At 40.6% G+C, this 26303-nt stretch overlaps 1 protein-coding gene across 1 annotated transcript in view; it reads right to left on the bottom strand.

The window, feature by feature from the left end:
- Positions 1-1262: 1262 nt before the first annotated feature.
- The window catches only part of LOC104619482 (glypican-5-like), a gene marked incomplete at both ends in the record, with an annotated part of 158164 nt that continues 133123 nt past the window's right edge, over positions 1263-26303 (bottom strand). Inside the window, one exon of the mRNA XM_010285374.1 lies at positions 1263-1413. Coding sequence (XP_010283676.1) covers positions 1263-1413 — 151 coding nt within the window. The remainder of the gene's footprint in view (positions 1414-26303) is intronic.

Genomic DNA, 26303 nt, shown 5'->3' with positions numbered 1-26303 from the left:
TAGTTTTAAAATAACATTGTATCAAGGTTCTTCTGTTCAAAAACATTGGTGAGTAGATGGTGAAAATCTTTACTTGATCTGTTAGTTGCAATCATTTAATAATTTTTAAAAATACCGTCCCTGTGTTATAATACCTCTTGTATCTTGATCACGCAGCTCGTCAACGCAAATTAAATTTCAGTTATTTATAACCTGGTACTGCAAACTAAACCTAACATTTTGCACACATTTCAAAATACATGTTTAATCTGTTTTCCTGAACAAATATTCATAATAGGAACAACTGAAGTCTTGACTACAGACTAATCACAGCTCGTTTGCAAGTCTTGAATATGGAATACTTTTTCCCACTCTCCACTTAGTGGTAAAGGGACAAGGAAGAGGCACTTGCTTATTTCAGCTGAATGAAGCAGCAATTTAAAACTTACCTGAGTTCCAGCCACCTTAATGAGCATTAATTTTCAACGCTATTATACCTGTATTTCATATACTTGCACATCCAAACCAAATTATATTTACACACACTATGGTAATTAAAGCAGTTACATTTTGATAAGCTGAAATGAATCAGAACTTCCAGATAAGATAAAACAATAATATCAAGTATTTAGAAGGAAACGTCTTTCTTCTTATTTACTTACTATAGCAAGGACTTAACTACGTATTAAATTGCCAGTATTTGGTGGAAGTTAAGTTAGATTCTGATGCTGATTCTACATTTGATGACATTATCAAGTAATTTTATGAATAAATATTGCAGAATGCATATCTGAGACTATCAAGAAATTTTATTTAACCAGCAGCTCATCACTGGAAAAAAAACAGTACTTCATGTGTTTTTTCAAGAACATATACTTTAGGAAGCCAACTCTATTCGGACCATCCTCAGTGTCATCAAGCAACCAATAAATACTTATGTTAACACTTAGCACAGTCTATAAGGACATTAATTTTCTATTTATTTGAAGAGCCCGTATCATTTAGGAAGGCTCTTCCAGTGTTTCTGTGATCTGGATGTCATTGCAGGTATTATTCACTCTAAATTTAAGTCTTTTTTCTGCACACCAAGTGTTAAATTATATTGTGTTACTATCTGTATCATTCTATTTTTACTGCAGCTTTTCACAGATTAAGATTCGAACCCTTTGCATTTAGTAAGACTTTGGCAGTAATTCAAGCAGAGCCAGTCTTAGCTCTGTCCACCTAATTGTGACATCTACAAATTTCTAAGCATTGTATGTGCCTATAGAAACTGTATTTACCTGCTGTGTGAATCCTGTCACCGGATCCTTGACAGCCATCCTCATCATCACAGTCCCCGCTCGACTCCATCTCTTCACTTCTGCCACCCCCACTGCCAGCATCTCGGGAAGCCCATCTTTCCAGTTTTAATTTTGCCTTCTCAGCATCCAGCTAAAATAGAAGTGAAAAAACAGCAATGGTCAGCATACTTGCGCAGTCCCTACCTCTGGTGACCAAGCTGGGTTTTTATAAAGCAACAAGCATCTTCTCATTCACTTTCAAAACCTGCTCCTCAAGTTGGAGGTCTTTTTTGGCAGTGACATCTAAACATTTTGGAATAACAGACTATACCACTATATTTCCTCCACCACAGATGACAAGGGACACTTATCATCAAACTTCTAATTGAATACACCACACCTGCCAATATCATCACTGGGAACTCTGCTCCTGCAGCTTTTCCTCTTGCAAACCAGTTTGGAGATCACTGGTTAATGACGGTACAATCTGCCAGCTGTCTGAGTACTTATGGTGGGTTATTTACAATTGAAGACCACAATATACTTGGCAACCTTTGAAGAGTTGAGAGTATTTGCTACTTTTCATTATGGGCTTGTTCACCTGGAAACCTTGGCCCGCCCCTGGATATGATTTTTAAGATGGTGTCATTTAAGATGCCTGTACCAGCTGCAAGTTGTTCATTAAATCTCACTTGAAATATATTTCTTGGACTGAGTATAGAATAAGAAAGACTTTTCTAAAATTACTCTAAATGTATCATACTAGGTCACACTTGCTATAACAACGTATTTACTCCCCAAACTCATCTTTTTGACCTTTAGATAACTCTTTCTCCTTCTGTCACCATGAACAGTCGCCTACTATTAGTGCTGTGGGAATAAATGATTTTTCAATTCACTGGTAGTTCCAAAAAAAGAAAAATACAATTTCATTTCCAGTGAATCTGAACCCAGCCTATCCAAGGGAACACCAGGAGCAGCACTATTTGTGAAGGAATGAAGTAACTGGCTTAGACTAATACATTCTGTTATAAGACATTCATCAAGAAAGGATGATTCAGGAGAAACCTGAACCTGTCCCCCACACCTGAGAGGAGCACCTACTCACCGAGTTACACGGCACCTCTCCTGTTGGAGCTGTGCCATTTTTGTACAACATTTCAGAACCAAGGTGCTCCACGTTCTTCGGTGGCCACACTCCTCAACAGCTTACATTTGTTGTTGCTAGTGCAAAGTATTAGAGAAGGTGGGACAGCTTCTGCAGAGAAAAGCCCCAAGACCTCACCTTCCCCTACAGCCCAGCGATAGGGAAATACTCTGACTCACAGTGGATTTTTTTTTTCACAGCCTGGCTAAGTTGCCCTGGTTACTACTGAGTTGCCATTCCCCCATACCCATCACACCCATTTTGTGAGTGACTACCAATTTCTTTTCTGAATCTTGTTGGAAAATTACATTGAGGGGTATTGGTTTTGTTTTTAAGTGATAGAAAGAGCCATTCCAGTATTTCTAATCACTTTCTTCAACGCAGCTGGAACTCAACCTACAAGGCATATGAACACTGTTTTGAAAGGCAGGACCTTGTTTGTCTCCTTTTCAGAGTTATGAAAACCCTCTTCATGTTAGCTCTGTGCTGGTATCACAAGGTATGATTAGGACCTGTTATTCTAGTTATGTGGAAGTATTTTAACCAAATGGAAAGACTTTGTAATGCTTCTCAAACCTGGTCAGATTCTGGATCTATCCAGTACCCTTCATCCCCCCAAAGTATTGCAGATCCATTTCAGGCTTTGTGATGTGCTTTATCCCAGACGACTGTGATTATTCTTGGCACCGAGCAAAACGTATTTTGAAATGTAGCTACTTTGAAGATTCAAACACATTTCGCACTAAAAAGGAGGTGGGCTGGGAGCTGGGGGAGGAACTGGAGCACAGGGCTAATACAACTGTATTAACTGGGTTGAAAGGATGATGACGGATGTAGCAATTTCTCTGTAGTGGGAAGCTTTGTGTGATAGTCTCCTTCTTCAGGTACTGTGAGCTGCCATCTTCCACTCTAGGGCTGACTAATTCTTGGATCAGCACAGCAGAGATCCTGTTCTACAGACCAACAGACGCCAACTTCTATATGGCAGAACTCAGGAAATTTTTCACCCTTTCACCAACAAGATCCGTTTTCTCATTCCGAAGACACAAATAACTTCACATTGCAGTGGGAAGAGCAGTAAGTGGGAGGAGAGGGTATGGACTCTAGTGGGGAAGCGCATAAAACACTCTCTAATTGTTACTGCATGACTGTATTTTATAAACAAGTTGCTTAATGTTGAGCCTCATTATTCACAGGCGTAAAGACTGATGTCATGGCAATACAAAACAACATTTTGTTAAACAATTGGAAAAATTTGCCTATGAGGGAGAAAGATAATTCAGTTCTTTCACAGATTTGTTGTGTCCTGACTATATTAGAGAAGACTCATTCATTCTTAGTTATAATCCTTCAGAATTAAAAGAAATGGCAAGTGGTGAACAGAACAGACACAAAATTTAATAAAGGCTTTTAATGATTGTTTGCCAGTCAAAGCAGAAATATTTACAGCCTGTTAAGGTCCTTCTTCTTTTAAAAAATCTTATTTCATTCAGCACTCGTGGCTCAATCCTGACCTCTGCTCAAAACAAGTAAATACTTGAACCAAATGTGCACCACCTTCTCGGACAAAGACCAAGAAACAAGCTCAGCTTTTCAACATGGTGCACTGCAGCGTTTTACAGACTTCTGGGCTCTCTTAGTGCCTTCACTACAAAAAGCCACAGCCCTGATCTGCATCTCCTGCCCATATTAATGAAGGTTTCCCCAGCTCTTTCTTGGCCTCCCAGGAGCAAGTGGCATCACATTACACATCTTCAACATTACAACTTAAAGTCAGCTCGCGTGTAACCTACCAAACTTTTTCACCTTGTATACCCTTTCCCAACCATTTCCAATGACATTTCCAGCACAGAATTTTCTATCTGTGGCTACTATTCACCTCAAATGACGAACCAGAGCCCAACTTTGTGCAGAGATAATGGTTTACCTGTAAATAAACACATTCCAGGAGACGAAATAGTGTAACCACTTCAGTGAGGAGTTCCACCCACACCGTGCCACCCTGTTGAGAAGGCAATGTCACCCCTGCACAGCGACTTGTGATCTAGCACCCTTCTCTTTTCCGAATTTTAAAGGAACACTTGGCCAGCGCCACATGACTTTAGTGAGATCACTGTTTTAGTGCAATAGCAAAGCGTAGGCCAGCATTTCTCCACCCCCTTGTTTCACAGAATCATAGAAACGTTTCTCAAAGGCCTGTTACTGCACTGGAATAGCACAGACTGCATCAGGATGGACTAGGATGGTGAAGCTTTAGAAGAAGATCATAATGAAAGACATTTCACCTTCACTTTTTATTAAGCTCTGCTACGTCCAGAAGATGGGTGTGGACAGGTAATGCCCTTAATGCTTTGCAGCTAGGAGACTGAGAGGTCTCCAACAGGAGTTGGAGGTCGTATTAAGGTTCAAGGTCTTCAGAGACAGCCATGATCTGCCGAAAATCCCGAACAATTCTCCTAGTTGCTGTCACCAACCCCTAAAACTTTCAGCTTCCCCACAGTCCCTTGCCCATATTTGTCATCAGAGATTGGAGTCAGTAAGGACATTTCTATTCTTGCTTACAAATCACTCTTAAACAAGCCTTATTTTGCTGACCTATACTCTGTCAGCTGATGCATAATGCCATCCAGCCATCTCTGCACAACAGTTCCAGCCTGGGAGTGCAGTGTCTTAATGCTGATGCTTTGGTTAAACAATTGCAATAGATTTCAGGCTGGGCACTGGAGCTTGTACCTTTACCTGCACAAAGCACAAGATATCTGCTGCTTAACATTGCAGAAAATACTGGAATCTTAACAGCTTCAAAATTAAGTCTTCAAGTTTTTGCACATCTAAAAGACAAATTTTTTTACTCATGAAAAGGTTATATAAATAGATCAATAAGATTGGTACAGCCCAATCAAAAACTCAATCAGGAATTTTCCCAACTGCAATAGGCTTTGGATCAGGTTCATAAACCTCTAAAGGGTTTCTGAGAAACTAAACAGTCTTTCTGTGAAAAACTTTAGTATCTCTATCTGATTCAGCTGAAAGGTAAAAATCACATACCACTATTCAGCTCTCAGTCAGATACAGATGACTATCCTCATACATTTTATTTATTCCAGTAAAGGTGCCAACCTTAAGTGACATTAAAAAAAGCCCACAACTTCTGCTGACGTATGGTTTTACGGACAAGAAAGAAGTCATATGACAACAGTTGCTGTCTTTCTCCCCTATTAATACTTGATGATGTAGCACACGCATTCGCGGTCACATAAAAGAGTCTTTCAGAGGCTTCAAAGAGTATGTAACACACAATCCCTGAGCTTTCTTTGACGAGTTGAACCCTACTTCTCACTCTGATCACAGACGTGTTACGATACAAATTTATTCTCATCATTTTTTATGAAGGCATGTTCCAGTTGAATACTTCCACACATTAATTAAATAATAACTGTTTAGCTCCATAAAGACTCTTCGATAAAAGTGCCAACTTCAGTCTGTTTCATCGATTAGTCTATTTTCTGAGGGGTCATATATGCATTTATATCCGAAGGGATGACTCCAAGCTGTAGGACAGCAAACTCATTTCATCAGAAAATAGGTTTTAGAATTATATTTTGCACCACAGTTTCAGGCTCTTCAGGTCAGTGAACACAACAATGAAAATCTAAGAGAATACAGTTTTTGAATAAAGCCACTTAAAAGTTGTGTGCTTGGAATATTCAGAGACAAATCCCATACAATAATTCTTTCCTGAGGGATTTGTTAATTAGTTTTCTATATGACAGATTTTAATGTGAAATGCTTTTCCTCTCTGAAAAGACAGCTTTGAGGTGGTCAGCTGACTTCTGACCACTCGTCACGTGAGCTACTTGCTGGTGTTTCCACAGTAATCACAAAATGGCCAATTTTGTGAGTGATAGTGATACTATCACTTAGACAGTGATACTGCACTTAGAAACTGTGAGCTAAGCATGATCTTTTCTCAAGGTTCTTACAAGCAGCTGCCTTGTAAAAAGTGCTTTAGTGACACAAATATGATTTGCAGAGACAAAGCATTTTGCCAGCTTATACACAAATAATGTACAAAGCCTAATATTGAAGAGAGTCATAAATGACTCAATCCTTCCATCCATTTTTTTTCAAAAATAAAAATAAAAACTCCTTTCTAAACCATTATTAGGTCAGAAATTACTAAAACTGAAAAAGACAATGCGCCTTTGTTTCTAGCCTATTATATACATTTTTTGTTAGGGACTGACATATTGCTTTAGGCATAAAGCTGCATTTTACTGGTGCCTTGTGACTGAGCAGATTTCACAAAACAATAGAAACATAACAAATTTTAGACATAACTGCCATATATATGCTTATTCCAAGTGGGTCCTCTCCTTTGAGATAACATTTATGGTTAATTTTCCTCCGCATCTGCTCTTAGCTCCTTTTTAAAAGCATTTAGCAGTTGGTTTTGGTTCTTCTTTTCACATTTATCTAGCATTCATATATTACAGCACAAATAAGCAAAATGAACTTAATTTGTCTTCAGTTTTGTCAGACATTTTCTTTAGGTTGTTTTTCCTTTGTCTGCATTTCATAGAAATCCAAAAGGCCCAATGCATTATCCCCTTCTAGTTTTTTCAGAAAGTAGTACAACTCAAGGAGGCAGTACGACTCAACTCTTAAATCCTTTTTTTAGCTAAAAAACCCCAGACTCCTAACCTTCTGGAGCAACTGACATTCCCAGAAGGTTTCCTTCTGCTGCATTTATTCAGATCCTTACAATAACCTTTGCGTAACACATCTTGCTTTACAAGTCACCTGTACAATATTAGAATAATCTAACTGAACAGCTATACATAATTTATGCAACACGGTTAAGGACTGACAATGGTTTTAGAATTTTATTCACGTCTCTCCTGACTAGAGCTTTTCCAGCTAGGGATTTGGACCAATATTGATAGATTCCTTTGGTTTATATTTTTCTCTCTAACCGAAGTACCTCGCATTTATTTACGCTGACATTTGTATCTCTTCCCTATACCAATGTTCCTGGTATATGTAGATATATAAACCGAAGGGGGAAGGCTCTCTTCAAGCACATGGAGATACGCAGAGTGCAAGTCTTGGACTACGTGTGCCCACAAAGCGGGGACTGACAGCCGCCTCTGCTCCTCCGCCCCAGCGTATTGCCACTTGAGCTGTACACAGCATTTTGGAAGGTTTTTTTCCCCTTTCTGATAATTTTTTTTATAGTTTCTTTTGGTTTGTTTTACCACCAGGTTTCTCAGCTTGCCTGGAAGCACAGGCTCACAAGACCCAGGGGTAGGAACACAGTGACCTAATGAATCCTTAGGATCACTATACATTGTGGGGGGAATGACATACCTAGTTCTAATGTGTTTTACATGTTGTTTTTCATATTCTGTTTCATTCTAGAATTCTTTTGTTCAAAATATTTTAATTGTATGATCAACTCTCCTATGGTGTTTCTGAGCATCTTCAGTACAAGCAGTACATCTTTTGGGAAGGTTAGGACTTGCTTTCTGAATTTATCCATCTTTTTCAAGCCAAGTAACGGATGTAATTGGTGTTTTTATTTGTTTTGGTTTGTTTTCTTCCCATTAAATCACTAAATCACTCCTTTCTGAAACAGCATCTGTATTCCTAAAACAGATGTAGCTCCTTATGGTTTCTGCAGAAGCCTCCTTTATTTTCTATATGTAACTTTTCCTCCTAGTTTTATAGCCTTAAGTTCTCCACATAGACTTTCCAATCCTCTGTCCTTGAGGCTTTATATTTACATAAGCCTGTCTTTACCTGTGATTACTTTTTGTTCTCCTGGTTTATGCAGATTGACTCGTTACCTTATTCCTCATATTTTTATTGCCAGATGACACACTAGACGCTTAAGGATCCACACTTTCATTTATCTTTGAATACTTTTCATTCCCCGTCTGCGTCCCTCCTCTAATCTGGCTGTTTCCCTCTGACTTCCCGCAGAGTCCACTGCAGACCCATACTCCACAGTACAGAAGCTAAAAGCAATTATCTCTCTCTCAGTTGATTAGGAATCTAAGATAGCTTTTAGAGATACACCTTGTTGTACTGCAGGATTAGTGCTTCTATTTTTGATGTTTACGGTTTCTGTTTTTCAACTGCTTATTAAAGGTGAGTATATTTCTAGAAGAGTGCTAGCACCATTAGCAGCTTAATATTCATTGAATTACACAAGCTACATATGTTCTCATATTTACTGATTACACTGTGAAGAAGCAACAAGAATCCTATTACTATTAGCAAAAGCTTCATAATAACAGTTCCGGTAAACTGTCACCCAAAAAGTATTAATTGTGAATGATGTAAAGTGAGCACAAATAAAAACAGACTTATTCTAGTTAATAACCTGTTTTAACGAAGCACAACAGCTGTTTAGAGATAATCAACACCATTTGATTTGAATTCAGTAAGTCAGTTGGGTCAAGAAAGCAAGCAGACACCTCTCCTTGATGTCTTATCTCGGTGTTGGGCTGGAACTTTGTGGTATTACGTGATGCACCAAAGACGATCTTTCTGACCTGATGTCTAGTGTGCCTAACAGACATATACCTTGGGTTAGACCCTGCCACAGGCACAAATTTCACCTTTAACAGTTAGCTTAGTGTAGTCTTTTCCAAAAATAAAATTTGCTTGTTAGATGCAGCATAACATGCAGTCTGAAAATAGAGCATATGGCTAAAAAACCTGTCATGTTATATTAAGACTTTCTGCATCTTGTTAAAGTAAAAAAAAAAAAAAAGGTAAACAATTGTAATAAAGACATACGGTAAACATTGTAATTATTGGTGAAAAGTACGCAGGAGTCGCTTACAAAAGATCTTTGACCCTTGAAAATAGTTCATTTTTGGGACAGTGGCTGTTTGATACAACAGCTTCAGAGGCAGAAGGTTGCTGGGAGTGCCAACAAGGCGCTCGGCGTGACAAGTGTCAACAGTTCTTGTGCTGTGGCCCCTCGCAAGAAAAACGTGGGCCACAACATCTCTAGACCTGCATGCATGCCATGCGTGCACGTATTAGATGGATGACGGTGATATAAGCTGCACGTATTTTTTGTGATAATTGCAGTAACGCACTAGACCAGAAGGCATGATTCTCTGCAAGGGTAAGTGGCTGGGTGACGAACAGCCCATGTCTCTGCCACACTGAGATACGAAGGCACGATGCCAGACCTGGCGAGCGTTGCCTCCTGCGCTCTCACAAATGAGTCTGTTCTACTTTGCTTACAACACTGCTTCTCCATACTCGAAGCTTTCAGTGGGGTAACTTTTGCAGGGGCTTAATAAAACGACCAGAAAAAAATGAGGAGTCTTCTCTGAAGCTTTCCTAGCACAAAGATGACTGGGAGAATATGATTATTGTCTATAAATGTATTTAGCCTTCCCCTTAAACATGGAGACATCTCAGAGAATAAAACTAGTACAGAAATAAAAAGAGGGAAAACAAGCTTTTTAACTATCAGAGTTATGAGATTTGGGAACAGCCTCCCAAGAGGAAGATGGGGACAAAAATTCTCAAGCATTTGCAAGATCTGCCTGGAGAAATTTGTGAGTAAAGTTGCCTGTGATGTCAGTAAGCTGCACGTGATATTTCAGGAGGTCTCTTCCAGACTTCCATCCTGTGTCTCTACACTCTGCTAGTTTCTAATATTAGAAAATTGATTTGTAAAACCAAAATCACAAACCAGAACCACTCCCATTAGCCATTAGGAGTGTTATTTCCTTGCTTGTCTGATTTCTATATGGGAAAATTGTGTCCACATACCAAATTACGTCCATTCTTTCCTCTAGGCTAAGAATGAAGCCTGTTAGCTGTGCCTGGAGTCAAATGTGGCTCAAAAACCGTATTAATTATTTCTGGGGCTTAACATGGTTTACAAATGTCCTGTTTAACTAGAAGCTCTGACTCATCAGGTTTTAGACTTCTAATAATAGTCAAGAACCTCTGTCTGATCAGACTTAGGAAGTGTGAAATGAGAAGTGCCTGCAATCAGGAGGCTGGTTGCACTCCATCAGCCCTTGAATGGCACCTTCTGATAAGCTGCGTGTTATTATGGGTTAAGTGAGTAAACAGTGGTCAATCTAAATTGGCTAAGGAACAGAGCCAACCTTTCTCCTTGCTTTGTACTCAGACAGCAATTACCTTTTTTATTTGCTGAAGGAAATGTTCATGACATGCTCCAGTGCATGTTAATTCTGTTTCGTGTTCTTGGATAATTATCTGTTTTCAAGCTCTATGTTGGTGAAGATCATTTTCATAGTATGAAAAGTTTGACATTTCACTAGAAAGACTTGTGAACAAACAAAGCCTCTCATTATTTGGTAGTGCTCAGCAGACCCCGGCTTTGGATTTGATGTTTCATGTTAAAACACGACGAAGCAGCAGTCTGTTTAGTCTCCATCACACTAAATCCCAGCAACTGAGCACTAAATTACAATATGGAATCAAGTACGGAAAATATGGTAAGAAGATGGATAATGATGTTTGTCATCCATTTAATATGTACTGATGTTGGGAGCTAAATCACAAGTTATTTATTGCATAAGCTAGCTAGCTTTAACAACTCTGCAACCCAAACTCACATTTAAAAACAATCACACTGTCTCAGTACCACCAGACTTCTCTGAAATCTTGACTATCACATTTCTAAACGTGTTGTATTATTTAGAAGGTGCCACATATGTACAGAAAAAGCAAGGGTCAGACTCTATGATGCTGAGTCAGCAAACTGAATTCCATGGAGCTGCTCCAATTTATTCCACATGAAGGACCAGCCCAGATTTTTTCGTTTGGGAAAGCACAGCGTTGTAACGGAAAAGACAACTGCATTGCATGTTGCATCAATCTGATGGAATAAAAGACCCTCTCTTTCCAGATGTTGTACTCCCATGGTTTCACGCTAATGTTTGAGGACATACGATTGAATGTTTTTGCTAAGTCATTTTTATTTAAAAAGGGAAGAAGAGAGAAGAACAAATATTTCTGCAAGCAGCAGCTGCCACCAAAGACTTTTCCTACAGCTTTCCTTTTCATTGGTCGCTTCCCATGGAGATTCTCTGACGTCTCACAAAGATTGAGTTCACAATACAGTGTTTTTACCAGTGAGTCTCTCTCCTCTCCTCACAGAACTGAGGATCTGTTAAATTTGGTTTAAATTGGCTAAAGGGTTAAGAAGATATGGAGAGAGTGGCAAGGCTGACAGGCAGGGACACAGCAGAGCACATTATATAAGCTGTGTTTGTTTATGAAACCAGGTTAAAATGCAACATAAGGGCAAACAAACAGCCAGCCTTGGCAGATCACTAGTAAAATTTCTGGAGAGCAGGAAGAGACGCTTTGCCTGACAGCAGCTTTGCTTTTCCCCTCACGGGCTAAAATTCTGTTCAGGCTTGGAACAGGCACGGTAAGTGGAAAAAGGTCAATGCATCGGTCTTCATGTGCTATCATCTGCTCCTATTGCCTTCTCAAAAGCCACTAAGAAGATAATCTGATCACAAAGATCAAAAGCTCTCTCGTGGTGCACTAGGGAAATTGATGACCACATTCTCCTGTGCCATACATACCGATAATTCAGGGTTGGAAACTGGCCCACATTTACCAGAGATGTAAAGTGGCTTTGAAAGTCTGTCTTTATATCTCATTCACACTATATAAAGGAGCTGCTATTTCCAGGGAGAGGACTGAAATGTTCAGAATAAGGCTCTAGACTTGTGCTACCAGTACTTTTTGCAGAAATCATATAAGCAGTTTCAGCACATACATGCAACATTCATTTGTCCTGTTGTTTTACGCTTACATTTTACACTTATTATTTCAGAATGTTTTCTCTACAAGAGACAAAATTCCCATTTAATCAGTTAAAGTAATTTTCACTACAGTCTCTTCAGAGATGTCTGAAGTTTCTCCACACAATTTTTCATGTCACCAAAAACTAATTTTTTTTTTATTTAATTAAAATTTAAACAATCATCCTCTTTTCTCCAGTGATGGGTCTAAATTAGGTTCTACCCTTGTACAGCTCTGTAGACCTTGCCTAAATTTCAAGCAGTGTTCAAGAGGAGCAAAGAAAGGAGGTCAACTCTACTAAAGACAAGAGGGATCTCTGAACTGGAGCTGGCTTCTGTTTGGAGTAGGTGAAAACCCACCAAAATGACCCAAGAACTACAACTGGAAGACAGTCAGTGCAAAACCAAAACATTCTGCTGATATTCTCTTTTCCTCCTTCTCAGCAAGATGCTTTTACTCCCCATTTCATTTGTATTTAATCCTTCTTGTCAGCTCCTCTTCAATGCTTACTTGTGACCCACCCATCTCTTTTTTTGCCTTCTCATTGGAACAGCATCCTCTTTCCTGCCTAAATACGGTCATCAATTCATCTGAGCATGATGATTCTTGGCCACTTCTGCTTGAATGTATTATTAGGTTTGACATGTGGAAGCTCTTCTTCCATTGGAGGCTGGTCCCTCCTGGATCCGTAGCAGCTCTGCCTGACAGATAATTTTCTCCTCCTTTTGCTAATTTACTTTGAAAGCCTGCAAGGACCGTTCAATCATCTCACCTGTTTCTCTTCCCTGCCTTAGACCTCTGAAAAAAAAAAAGCTTGCCCGCTTTTTCATTTTGCTGTCCCACAGCTTTTGTACAACTCTGGATCCTTCCTTATGCAGAGGATTCTCAGTGGAAACAAGGAGGAACCAACCCCAGTGATCTCACCACCGACCAGCAGCACGTTTCCCCACAGTCTGGGAACTCCTAGATGAGCTAGTCAGCAATACATGGCTCGGGATGAGAAATGTGGACTGGAAAAGCTCGGATATTTTCCCAGGCAGGTATGTTATTCAGGGACCATTAAGATGGCTCCAGGAAAGCTCATATTCTACTTGTGCCAGACCTGGCACACTGCTGACTCTGGCCTCCTCCGAGTGACAGAAGCGATATGATTAGTATCAAGCGCTGGCATTTTGTACGAATGTCCTGTTTTGCTCCCATTTAACTGTGGCCTGAAACTGCAGTAAGTACCAGTCAACACACACACGGGTAAGCTGTTGCTTTAAAACAAAAAGCTACGCGTGAGAGATACAGGATTTTAGAACTGACAGCAAACACCGCACTCAGATCAGCATTCTCTCCTGACAAGGAGCTACCACCAAAACGAAGAACAAGTTGTGGCATGTCTCATGCACATACCAACTCAGGAACAGCCTTGCTTGCTGTACATTCACCCTCACAACTGTTCATGTGTTCACATGCAGCTCTAGAGGGTTCAATTATTTGTGATGACAAAGCATGATCTAAGCAAAAAAAGGCAGACACCCATGCGCTTGTCTTCTCATCCTACGCGTGAGCAATCACGTTACATAGCCTTGATTCTTCCTTGGGCATTTTCCTAACCGTGAATCATGAAAAGGGCGGCAGAGATGGCCCAAAGAGACTATGAAGAATTTACACTTTTAGCATGCCTCAGCTGCATCATGGCTTCCCCTCCTTCCCAAGAGCTCAGGCATGGCTGTGCACTCTGGCAGCAGCCACACGCAGTTAGTGCTGACTGTAACCTAACAGGAAAGTAACAGGAGTCCCTAAAGAACCACTGGCATGGCCACTATATCTGGGGGAGTTGTTTGGTCTGGGTCTTTTACATATTTCTGAGGTAATACAGCTATATTTAGCTGATGAAACATAACATAAAGTACAGCAAAAACCCCCACTGTGCGTTTGGTCATCTGATACTAATTATGCATGAAAAAAGAAAGAATCTATCTTCAGTTTAACTTCAAAGACAAGGCTATGCTTCTTACTGTCAAGTAGGTGGGACTTGCCGTGATACTCTGTGATTACAACTGCAGGGGCACATACCCAGTGGGAAATCTAAGGCAGCTGGAAAGGCTCAACAACACTAATGCTTCCTCTCTCTTCTCTCTTGCTAGTGTGAGAGTTATGGGGCAGAGTACTGCTACTTACCCAGATTACTCTGATGTTGTGAATGACTGACTACCAAGTCAAAGTCTGCTCAGCGATTTCAGTGACGGTCATCTCTCAGAAAATGTCCCCTCGTCAGTCCCAAGCCCTTCCCATGTTGTTACAGGGGTAAACACAAAGACACGGTCACCAACACACTCACAGGTACACAGACAGAATGATCCTATAAGACTATTTATTTAGGAGAGTAGGCAAAAGCCATTGTGGAAATCACTTTAAGATCTACCTCCACCATAAAGCTCTCTGTTGTGCTTTATGTCACCTTCCCAAGAGCTTTACCTGGGCTCGTGTATGATTGTAAGCTCTGCAGGGGCTGCCTACTCTCTTGGATTTACTACCACCACAGAAGATTGTTCTTAGTCGGTCCCTTATTCCTTCTGTAATAAACATGACTAATCTTAATAATTAAAAGGATGTCCTCCTCCTTTTTGTTCTTTCATTACCATACAGATGGTAGGGGCTTTTTTTTGTTTGTTTTTGTTTTTTGTTTTTTTGTTTTTTTCTTTCCTATGCTGGGTTTTTCTTTTTAAGTCTGATCTCACCACCTCTCCACTACAGTGTATATACATCAGACAAATAACTGCAATTTTAATAAGGGCAACGGTGCTTAATTGTGCCCATGTTATAAATTGCATTTCCTCTTACCCCCTTTCATTTGACATGCTTTACTCCAGGTAAGTTATATCACGACTACACATATTGCAAATCTTATTGTGAATATTTAAATAGATGGTATCCTAATTCTCATTCACTTCAGATGTTTTTTGTTAAAAGAGATGGCAATACGGAACCATAATGAAGGACCTGCTTGTCAAATTTTATCTTCAAGGAGGCTTGGATTAATATGAAGCACACAGCTGAGGTATCTGTGTTTTGAAGTGCTTGAGAGACTCTTTTAATTGCCACAATCTGCTGTGCCTCTCAGATCTATTTGTGAAGGTGTTCAGCATGGTGTGTGTTTTGCTGATGAGCTATTCTTTGTCTTGTAATGAAGAAATGTTTTGTCTTGTGTCAGATAGTAAAGCCACTGATATTTAAATGTTTAAGAACAGGAAATGAAAGACTGAATACTAACAGAAGAATGAAAGCAGCTATCACAATGGTCATTAAACATCATAAGGTGTGTTTTATTATTTTGTTATTATATTTTGTTTATCACTCTTCTGTTCATTAGCCAGGAGCCCAGGAATTTTCTTTCAACAGATCCTCTAGTCTAATACTTTCTAGATAAAGGCAGTTTATTACCACCAAGTAAACTGTGTTCCTATGGTGTATGTCCATATGTTTTATATATTCTTTCTTTAGATCTACAGTGGATGTTTTACATTAGTGGCCTCTTTCAAAAGTTCCCATCTTTAAGATTTCTCTAAATGGTCTTGATACAGTGGAATATGCAGCAATAATTGATTATTCTTTCTGATTCTTCTTAGTTTTCTATTAAAAATGGGAATTTATTTCACAACATGGGTGGAACTACCTTTGGAGCAGAAACCTTTCATAAATGTGGTATTTTGTATTAATAATAAATCATACATGTGTTATCTCCACAGTAAGCTAACCCTTAAAATAAATGGCCAGTGCAGAGCAGACCAAGTCACTGTTAACTTGCCTTATTGTTTGTAAGGAAAGGGTAACTGACTGAAGCAACCATATTGTGCTATAATTTTTGTGAAATCTCCCTTCTCCCTGTTATACTTCTCCCACATCCTTCTGAATAGTAATATATATCCTAGATATACACACCAGGGCTCCTCCTCAGACATTCATCCCATCTCTTTATCCCATCTGTGCCACGCTCCCCCAGGCTCATGTCTCCATTCCCCTCTCATACCACTCCAGGGTTAGCTCTCCCCCTTTACCTGATCTCATCTAGGTACTTTATTCTCCCCACTCTCCTTGTCTGCAAAGCCTCCAGCTCTGCAGTCTGCTTGTCGTATCTACTGCAAGTCCTTTTATTCAGCTGTGAAAGAATGCAAGCACTCAGGGTGCTGATCTAAAGTTGCTGCCTTCATTAACTTTTTTGTACTACAACCCCCTTTGTATAATGTCTTCTAAGCTGAGGTGCACCTGGTATTTGGAGCATAATTTAATCTCACTTAACTCTTTGGAAGTTAGTGCAGCTTGCAAGATCAGAACCAAACCACTCTCAGGCTACTCATATTCAAAGATCATATTAGTCAAGAGTTTTTTTCATTTCTCATTTAAGTGCCAGAACAGCCAATGTAAGGTGAGGGATAATGATTTACCTCCAGAACTGCGTTAAATATTTAATAACTCATGATCACTATTTAATTTGGACCAATCCCATACTATATGCTGTAGAGGTCTCTCTCTCTACTGTTCCACATCTGTTAAATATTTTAGATATTTTAGCTTTATATTTATGCAGTTGAGATGGAGTATAATAAAGCCTGTTAAAATCAAGAGTATATGAGGTTGTATTGGGCATACTGAGAAAGACAGATTTAGCAAGCTTAATGGAAACCATTCACTCTATTGAGATGTCAGATTTGTTTCTCACAGTTTTGCACATTATGTTTAACTTAGTTCTTTCCATCAAAGGCAACTGATGTCTTCTAGCAACACATTCAGACATGGTTTCCTTCTTAGTTCCAACTTCTCCAGAACAAATTAATACCACAGACAGTGGCATGCACGTGAAAAAGATCATTCCATATGCAAAATGACGTATCTAGAAAAATGCGAAGGAGCACAACTTACTGTCTACATATACTGGAATTATCCCAACTTCCTTCTGGGGATCTTGTTAACATTTGACATTTGGGCAACACATTTCCATTATGGCTCAAAACTCTTCATATGATTTTTCTAAACCTTTAATCAGTCAGGAATGTCAGGCGGGTTAACACCATAGTGATATGCCATTTAATGCTCCACCTCATTTTCAGTAAACTGTTCCACAAAGCTTGAATATCATTAGGTGGACGGAGCATTACAAATATGTCTCTGCAAGTAGGCTTCTGTCCACAATTCTCTGATGTTGGTGTTTTCTCTAAAATTGAAGCTTTCATCATCAAGAAAGACTCCCACCCTCAAACAGGACACCTATCTTTACCAAAGGACAACCTCCCTAATGATATGCCAGGTAGGCTTAGAGGACTGAAGACAGAAGCATCCATAGTTGATGCTCTCATGGTCACAACTGTGGGCATTACATTCTCAGGAAACGACTGAGAAATGCAGACCCAACCCATAAAATTTGGTAACAAATCCCACTTTCACTCCTTACTAATATGTTTTAAAGTGATCTCACTAGGCATTGATACTAATACATTCTATGCAACTCATGATTAAACTGAATTACATAAACTTGGAAACTGTGCAATGCTATAGCAAATATTGTGCATAGACAGCTAGTGGGGTAAGCAAGAACCCATTAAAAAGAGACAGACGTATCTACTATTTCCTATCGCTTACATTCTTAACCTTTAAACCAAACTTCTACTCTATTTATTTGTGCAAAAAATCACATTATTTCACTGGGTGTGCACAGCTCTTGGAGGATTTAGTCAAGCTCTTAAGCAATTCTGAAACATACCATGCATATTTGTCTAAAATGTGCCCTAGTTGTATAGCATAGACAGGTAAGAGACTTAATCAGAAAACAAAAAAGCAAATGTTAAGGAAGAAATGCTCTTGGGGACAACAACACAAGCAAAAGATATGTTATTGTTCACTGAATTACCTACAGAAGCATTTGCTTTCTTATTACAGCATTAATGTTTGCACGTGTGATACAGGAGTCAGTAGCATTAATCCTTTATCTTGTTCTGCAAGAAAGCAGAGTGCTGCATGACCCTACTGGCTTCTGCCCCCACCAGCATCGGACCGCAGCAGTATTCCTGGATTTTGTGCGGGTCGAGAGTATCTCCAATAGGGAGAGGAGGATTTGTTTCCCTCTCTCTTACAAGTACCATGTCAGACAATTCAGAGAAATTCACTGGACCTCTTCCCCATGTCCTGAAATTTCTGCTCTGCTCCCTTCCCATAAACCCAGGACCTAACTGCTAGCTAACTTTGGCTATGGCCCAGTCCACCTTGATGGCTTACAGCCCAGCCCTTGTATTCTGTTCCCATTCACGTCAAGCTTGATAATGCACTCTCCACCTTCCATGCAGAATTACACAGGCACACCAGCAAAATACCTCCCTGACACAGCCCCCACATTGCTGTCTGGCGGTGGAAGGCCACTTTTGCAGAACTAGGTGTTGGTCCCAAGTAGAAAAGAAGGAAAATATTTTGAATCTTGAAGATGTCAAGCACAAAAAGAAGATAAACAGCCTCTGCACTTGATAAAATCAGTGCACCAAACTTTTCAAGCTAGAAGCTTATTGAACGCAAAGCACAGCACCACACAACACGACCTTCCAAGAGAGAATTGTCACCTCTTGATTTATACTGGCAATATCACATCTTTCCTGCATGAATTTCAAACTGCGTGATAATGTACTACAAGTCCTCAGAGCCAGAGTGAACTGTTGGATAGCTGGCTCAGGATCAAAATGATCAGCATGCCATAAAAATGGCCATACAGCTTGAAACTAGGAGTTCATCTAGCCCAGTATCCCAAACCTGACAGTGGCGCAAACCTGATGCTGCTCCTTGGCACTGCAGGCAAAGTGTGGTTCGCCACCCCAACGACAACAGCCAAATCAATACTGTGGCTAACAGCAAAAGTTATATTGTCGTGTGGTGGGGAACGTTGCGGGACAAAGGGTAGACTGGGGAGGCATAGCCAGAGCCCCCTGAAGCTCTGTTAGGAGCTGGAGAGCTGAGTGGGGCTCCAGAGGGGTGACAGTAGGGCTCTGGGAGGCTGTGCCTGGAGCATCTCTCTTTCTTCCCTTTTATTAACCTACTACTCTCCCAGCAGGCAGATCTGACTGAGGGATTTCTTCCTACCATGGGACTCTGAGGCCAGAACGGACTGGACATGCTGGGTAGAGCTGAAGACCATGAGGGAACCGCAGGCAGGAGTGCTACACCTCCAATACGGTTTTTGAATAACATGCCTCTCAGAAACCTACACGTGAATATGTGCACCTGTATTTGTCAAGCTGTATTGCTGCACCCCTTAGTCTTCACGTAGCCACTATTCTGAGTGGGAAGGTTTGGCACAACAGTTGGGAGCTTCCTCTCTTGCAGGTGCAGCAGCGCAGAGCTCCAAGTGGGCCGATGACACGGGCCCAGCTGACTGCGCCGCTGCGACCAGGCTGCTTCCACGCTGGGGCTTGCTTGTTGGAGCACGGTCCGCACAGCACCGCAGCTCCCGCGGCCACCGCAGCGGGGACGCTCCAACACTTGGCTATCAACAGGCCAAACACACTGGGGGTACCCCCTGCATAGTTCTTTACAAGCTTTAAGCGCTGTTGCTTCACATTTGGGCCTGCTGATCCTGCAAAGAACTCCCACTAAAGGGGTGTCAGCGCACACTGGGAGACCAGGGAGAGCGCCTTGGGTGTGCCCGAGTCCCGCTTACAGAGCGCACAGCTGGGAGCGGGGAGGAAACGCAAAAAACCCCGTCCATTTGTAATTCGTGATAGTTCACATTAAAAAAAACCCCACGGGAGTACAGGAAATGCCTGACTGATAGTGTAAGCACTCATGTAAATTTGTGCAGGCTGGCAGACTGATTTTCATCATTCAGGCTGGCTATACTCTTTGAAGATATGTCACTTCCCTGGATGTATGCAGCTGCGTGTTTGAAGCTCATACTAGTTGGACAAAATGATTTGTTCATGATCTTAATGTTTAGTCCTTTCAGGGAAAAAAATTCCAGCACTTCAAGCTTTTGTGAGTCTGAAAGGCTCATTCAGTTTTTAAGGCTCTGCCTTAGCTTTTTTATTACAATTATTTATTTGAAGCCTGAACAGGCAATTTGACAAATGAGAGGGAGGGAGAGTGGGAGAGAAAGCACACAAATAATATATTGTATATAGTTTTGCCAATTACCATGGAACAGTCCTCAAGCAATTGAGAAGATTTAGTATTTTTGATATGCTATTACATGGGGTTTCTTTTATGTTCCTGTTGCTTTTCTCTTTCCTTATTATTAATTATTCTATTCAACCGCGTAAGACTTTATTTTTAGGAACCGATTCTGATGTTCTTGCTTACACAGAGCAGTAGTTACTCTAAGTAGCTTCAGGAAACTAATGCCCTGATCCAACAAAAACAAAGCACTGGATTCCAGAGCTGGAGGGATATTCACTGCAAGGCAAGGCTGTTAGCAAAGATGTGAATTTCTCACCCCTGCTTCTTTGTGCATACTTTTACAATTTTAACCCTCTGCACATGATTGATTTCCTCTCTTGCATCTGAACCAATATACAGTAATTTTAATAGTAAGGCAATGTTTTTTCAGCAGTGTCAGTAGCTGCCAACCCCATCCTGGGAAAGGAGGTTGTGATGTCTCTCAGTGAGGCTGGCAAAGCACAAAACATCACACCAGCTGCTCATGGGGAGCAAGTCTGATTGGGAGAACAAGTCTGATTTAGTTGATTCTCCATTTGACTCACTGACATAAAAATGTGGGGCTTCATTCTTTCTAAAGTGATAGACTAAGATGGAAGCGAGACCCAGTGAAACTCCTTTTCTGATACGAGTACGGCTATACTGATTTCACTCAGAGGATCCATCTTTACACACTTACCAACCTGCTGAATTCCCTGTATGATAAAAAATATTTTTAGAGTACACCTTACGAAAAGTAAGTATCTCGGGATGATTTAATAAAGCATGATAATTCTTTCAGAGCTCTTAAAGACGATCTATTCCACAGCAAAGACATCCACTCAATGTTTTGCTGAATTTAAGTGTTTTGTTCAGAACAATCTCTCTCTATAGCAATATACCACTTTTTTTCATTCTATATTTTCCAGAGGATTGCCCTATCAGCAAGTGTGAAATTTGGGCCTGAAAGCATTGACTATTTTTTGAAGCTAACCATAAGCCCCTGGGCTACTAAATTATTTCTCAAGCAAAATGAGCACACTCTTCATTAAAGATCATTCAGCATCCTCTTGATTGTGGTATGATGTTACTTAAACTGCTGGAAAACCTTAGCTACTCAGTAAGTATTACACTGATCGTATTTGGCCAGTAAAATGTTAAGTATTACATAGTTAGAGAGACATTTTTCACAGTTGCTGACTGAATATTAATATGATTTTTTTATTTCCACTAGACTCCATTAGAATGTAACTAAACATTAAAAATGAGCACTAGATTTGGTGACACTTATTCCCCCATTGCATATCACTATATGACCCTCGAGTCCGGTTTCTCCTTACCCCATCTGTGGTCCTATCTGTCTGATTTATAGCACAAGCCATAGCACGAAGTGGAAAGGAATTCTAAATCGGCACTCATTCGTCAGACTTCAATACTAAGTGCAAAATGTGGTATTAAAGCAAGACTGAAAGCTTTCCTTCTTCTCCTTCTAGAAAATACCTCCTTGCAAAGGACTTCATGGTACAGCAGAGCTAATGGGATAAGTGGTTATGAATTTTCCAATACTCAGCTGCACTGCATGTGTGTGTCAGGGAAAAGTTTAAGGCAGGTTCAAACATGCAGAGTACATTCAAGTTTACGACTTAATTGTGCTGAGAACCAGCACTGTTCGTTTGGATCAATGGTGCTGAGAGGAGCATTTCTAAGTCTCAAAGCTTACTACACCGATTCGCAGCTATCACACAAACTGTCCACTTACTACACTGTCCTGTAAGATGATGCCTTTTCCAAGAGACGTTAAGGGTTTTCATTTCTGCTGCTCAGCTTTCTTTTCCATCTTGAACTTCCAGGCCGTTGAGAGGATTCATGCTGTCTGACATATGGTGCTTATACTACATGCATTGCTGAATTACTGTTTTAAAAAAGATAGAAGCCTCTTTTAATTAGATTTATGGGAAATCTTCCTAAGGCAAATTCTTCCCAGTTGCAATTACTGAGCACACCTGAGATGAAGGGATGGCAGGGGGAGGAATTCTCTTTCTTTCAACATAAAATATAACTTGGTTATTTCGTTATCAAAACATGTAATAATATTTTCAAAAGAAGCGAAGTGGGTCATCTTTATGAATCATTAACTGTTTATCCATAAATATGCACAAAGAGGCAACAAATAAAGGAAATTAGGTTTCCTGGCCTAGAGAGTGTACAAAATGATGTTATAGACACACTTGTTGCAGCAGCAAAGCACTTGGGAACACATATCACTTGAAGCATGCGGGCAGAATGAGTAAAGACTCAAAATTACTAGAGCAAAAATTTTTCTAACGTCTTTCAAGACAAGCAGATGCCTCTGGACTTGGAAATGTAAAGCACAGTCCTGAACTCCAGTGACGTGTAAGGTGCCTCTCCTTTGGGATGCGTCCTAGAGAAACCCAATGCATCTACAGTGCACCGGCAGGGTCGGGAGCATCAATCCTTCGCGAACCTGCCTTCTACCATGCAGCTGACACTCTCTTGCTCTTTTCTGCCCAGGATAGCATTTGGGGAGCCTCAGCCCCATGACCCCAACCATGCTGACCACAGCTCTTGCAGACACAAGAGCAGGGTATGTAGCGCAGGGGGAGAAGATAGGATCAGGTAGCAGGGGAAAGCATCTGAAGCAAAGGCCTTTTGCTCTCTTCATCACTCAGACTCAGAATAGAGTAGCCACGAGGTTGCCACACAAAGCTCATCCAAATCCAGCCCAACGTTGAAAAGAAATGCATCCAAAGGGTTAGATCAGTGAAAGTATGCTACAAGGCAAGCACTAGCGCTCGATGACTTAACAGGACTACTGTACTAGCTTTTGAAGGCTCGCAAGAAGCTGCTGTTGCTTTTATCAATACCTGCAGAAATGAAAGTCATATTTCATGTGAAAAGCTACTCTGCTTAAATGGAACAGCTGATGAGGAGTAACCCCCTCAAATTGTGTTAACACCTGGTCCATTTAATTTCTGCTTTGAATGAGATTATACAGTTGAATTCTAAGCCGTTCAGTGAAGGAGGCTGGAAGGGAAATGGTGACACCCTCTTACTACAGCAGTATTGAATGTTGAATTGCTGCAAAAGGTACTGCAATTTCATATTTGTGATGTGAGCTAAATGGGAAGCAATTTGTTGTCACTAATATAAACCACATTTATCAGCACAAAAGTTATCTTACATTTTTGGACATGCTCTAAGAGCATTTAAAATTACCAAAATGCTGGTGTGTGACTGTAATGCATGCTAAGCAGCCAAGATTATAAATGCAGATCCATGGCCACGACTAGATTTTATTAGATAAAAGTCCCTGATATCTACATTAGAACACTATAAACATGTTTTTTTGCTAAAAATAATAAATTTTAATGGTGGCAGGTAAAGATGCCACCGGGACACCAACCTGAAGAAAACACTTAAATGAAGCTGCCATATTGCAAACAACAAAACACCAAATCAAGAATATGCATATTATAAATCACCAGGACGCTAAGCAAATCTGACAGAACAAGGACCCTTGAATTCAGCATCTAGGACAGGGAGAGCTATGTAATGATGTAGGACTTAATGAAGTATTATCTTTCTCTAAAGGTAAATAAGTAATATTCCATAAGTATTCATATATGAGCTGCAAATGAACTGCTTACGTGGAAGTTTGGAGCATCTCACTCTCATTAGCAATATTAAATTAACAGGAGAAACAATGCAAATAAAAATTACTCCTATCCTTTCAAACAGTGTTTTAAAATACGTTTTCAGGAACATGCAATTACCCTGGCTGGGAACGGATCAAAAATGAAATAAACACATGTGTATTCATTCCCTTAACAACCAATTACCGTTCTGATTTACTAGGCGGATAAGCTCAATGTCCATACCGTGTACACATGTAGCTCCTTGCTGCTTTGAAAGTTCTGGCACAATATTACCAATCCAGCACAACTAGCAGGGCTTGACAAGGCATTCATGAAATCCCGGCTTCTCCCTTACGCTCCCCAGATTTCTCCACACATCACACTCCATGGCTGCTGCAGTGATGTCCGGTGGGGCAGCAGGGGTATCCCAAAGGCCGTATCAGCGGAGATCTTGAAATGTAGTCTGAGCACCGCTCTGTCCCACAGAGAACCCAAAAGCTTCTTGGAGATTCTCCAGTTGAGGAGAGATAAGGTTATAAGGGTCTCTTTCTGGGTTTACTACTATTTTCACATTCATGACTTTTTGTGTGCACTACTGATTGCTGTACTACTTTTTCTAACTGCAATGTTCATACTAGGCCCCAACTTCTTTTTTCATTACAAGCCCATATTCCTATATATAAACATATATATATATATATATATAACTTCTGCCCTTAAAGTGTTCTTAGGACACGTAACTTTGAAGATATACCAAATGGAAGCAGCAATACACGTACTAAATATTATAGCGGTCAAATAGTCTCTTGTAGCAAGTATTAGCTTGTTTTTGCTTCAGTCAGTATTTAACTCTTGGCTCAATAAATCTTGATGCACTCCTCAATTCAAGTCAATATCCATTTAATATTTCATGATCGAGCTAACCAGTGAGCACCAAATAAATCTGCTTCCCTGTGCTCTGGGAAACGCACACGACCTGCATACAGCCCGGGGACCCGAGGTTTGCTCTCGCCCCACCTGCTCTGGGGAAGGTGCCTTTCGGTTGCACTCCTGCTACCTCCTTGCTCCCCCCTGCCGCAGCCCCTCCTCTCCCTAGGCCACTTTGGCCTCTTCTCACCAAGAAGCAGGTGAATATTTGTTTATTTAGCTCTTTCCACCAACGTGCTCTCTCTGCCCAAACTGCTTCAAATATTTAGCCTTTGGTTTAGCAAAACAGCACAGACGCTGGAAGTTTAGATCTATGCTCCTGAGGGCAGACGTTCAGGCTGCTGGAAGCTATGGTGTCATTTGAAGACAGATTGCCTTTCTTAAGTGCATCTACGCCTATTACTAGCTGTGGCTTCCAGCTCCACGGGGTTCAGCTTTCACGACTTTTCTTGGGTTGTTTAAGGAGCAAAAGCAAGCAAAGGCCTTACTTCCTTGTCACTCGGCTTTGCCTAGCTGTCATGCAGAGAGGGGGTCACCTTCTGGGCACTCTCTATTGCCAGCCGCTGGCCACAGCAGGCACTGGAGCAGCAGGAGGAAGTGTTTGGGCTTCGTACGTCACCCATATCCTCCCTTATTTCCAAGGGGAATAGCTGGGTATATGCAGGGAGAGAATAATTTTGCTCTTAAAGGAAGGGAAGTAATTGCCTCAAAGCAAGGGGACTTGTGCTTTAGTGTGTCCTGGAGTCTAAGTGCTCAAAACACAACCGGTACTACAGCCTGTCTTAGGCGATGGCATGGCTCCATCACTGCAGAAGCACGTCACCTCACAGCGATTACTGGTTTTTCCTCACGATGCACCTGTTAGATAAGAAATGCTATTTTTCAGCTGAGAGCCAGAGAGCAACTAACTTGTCCAAGCATGGCAATGGTGGTAAGGCTGAACCTAATTTTCTGAAATACAAAATTCTGTCATTCGCACTTACAGTGCTTCCAACCAAAACCGACCGTATAATTTGATTTTTAGCATGCTTATAGGAAACTCCACTCATTAGCCAGCTGAGCGAGCACAAGTTAAACAAGAAAGCTTACATCCAGGACTATGCTACCACTATTCACAATCTCTCTATATTTTAATTTCAGGAATTACATCCCAAATGTTTGTGCATCATAAAAAAGGGGTGAGGAAAAAAAAAACAAATTATGTTTATGCAAAAAGTACAAAATCAGCCTAGCAATAAACTTTACTTGCAGGACTAAAAGCACCGCCAGAACATGTCTCAGGTGAGCCACACTGTCTGCTCAGAGCAACCGGCACACCTGAGGTGGGAG

Source organism: Phaethon lepturus, unplaced genomic scaffold (genome assembly GCF_000687285.1).
Source record: "Phaethon lepturus isolate BGI_N335 unplaced genomic scaffold, ASM68728v1 scaffold7644, whole genome shotgun sequence".
Lineage (NCBI taxonomy): Eukaryota > Metazoa > Chordata > Aves > Phaethontiformes > Phaethontidae > Phaethon > Phaethon lepturus.
The sequence above is the reverse complement of the archived record's forward strand: the minus strand, read 5'-3'. Positions and strand labels throughout refer to the sequence as shown.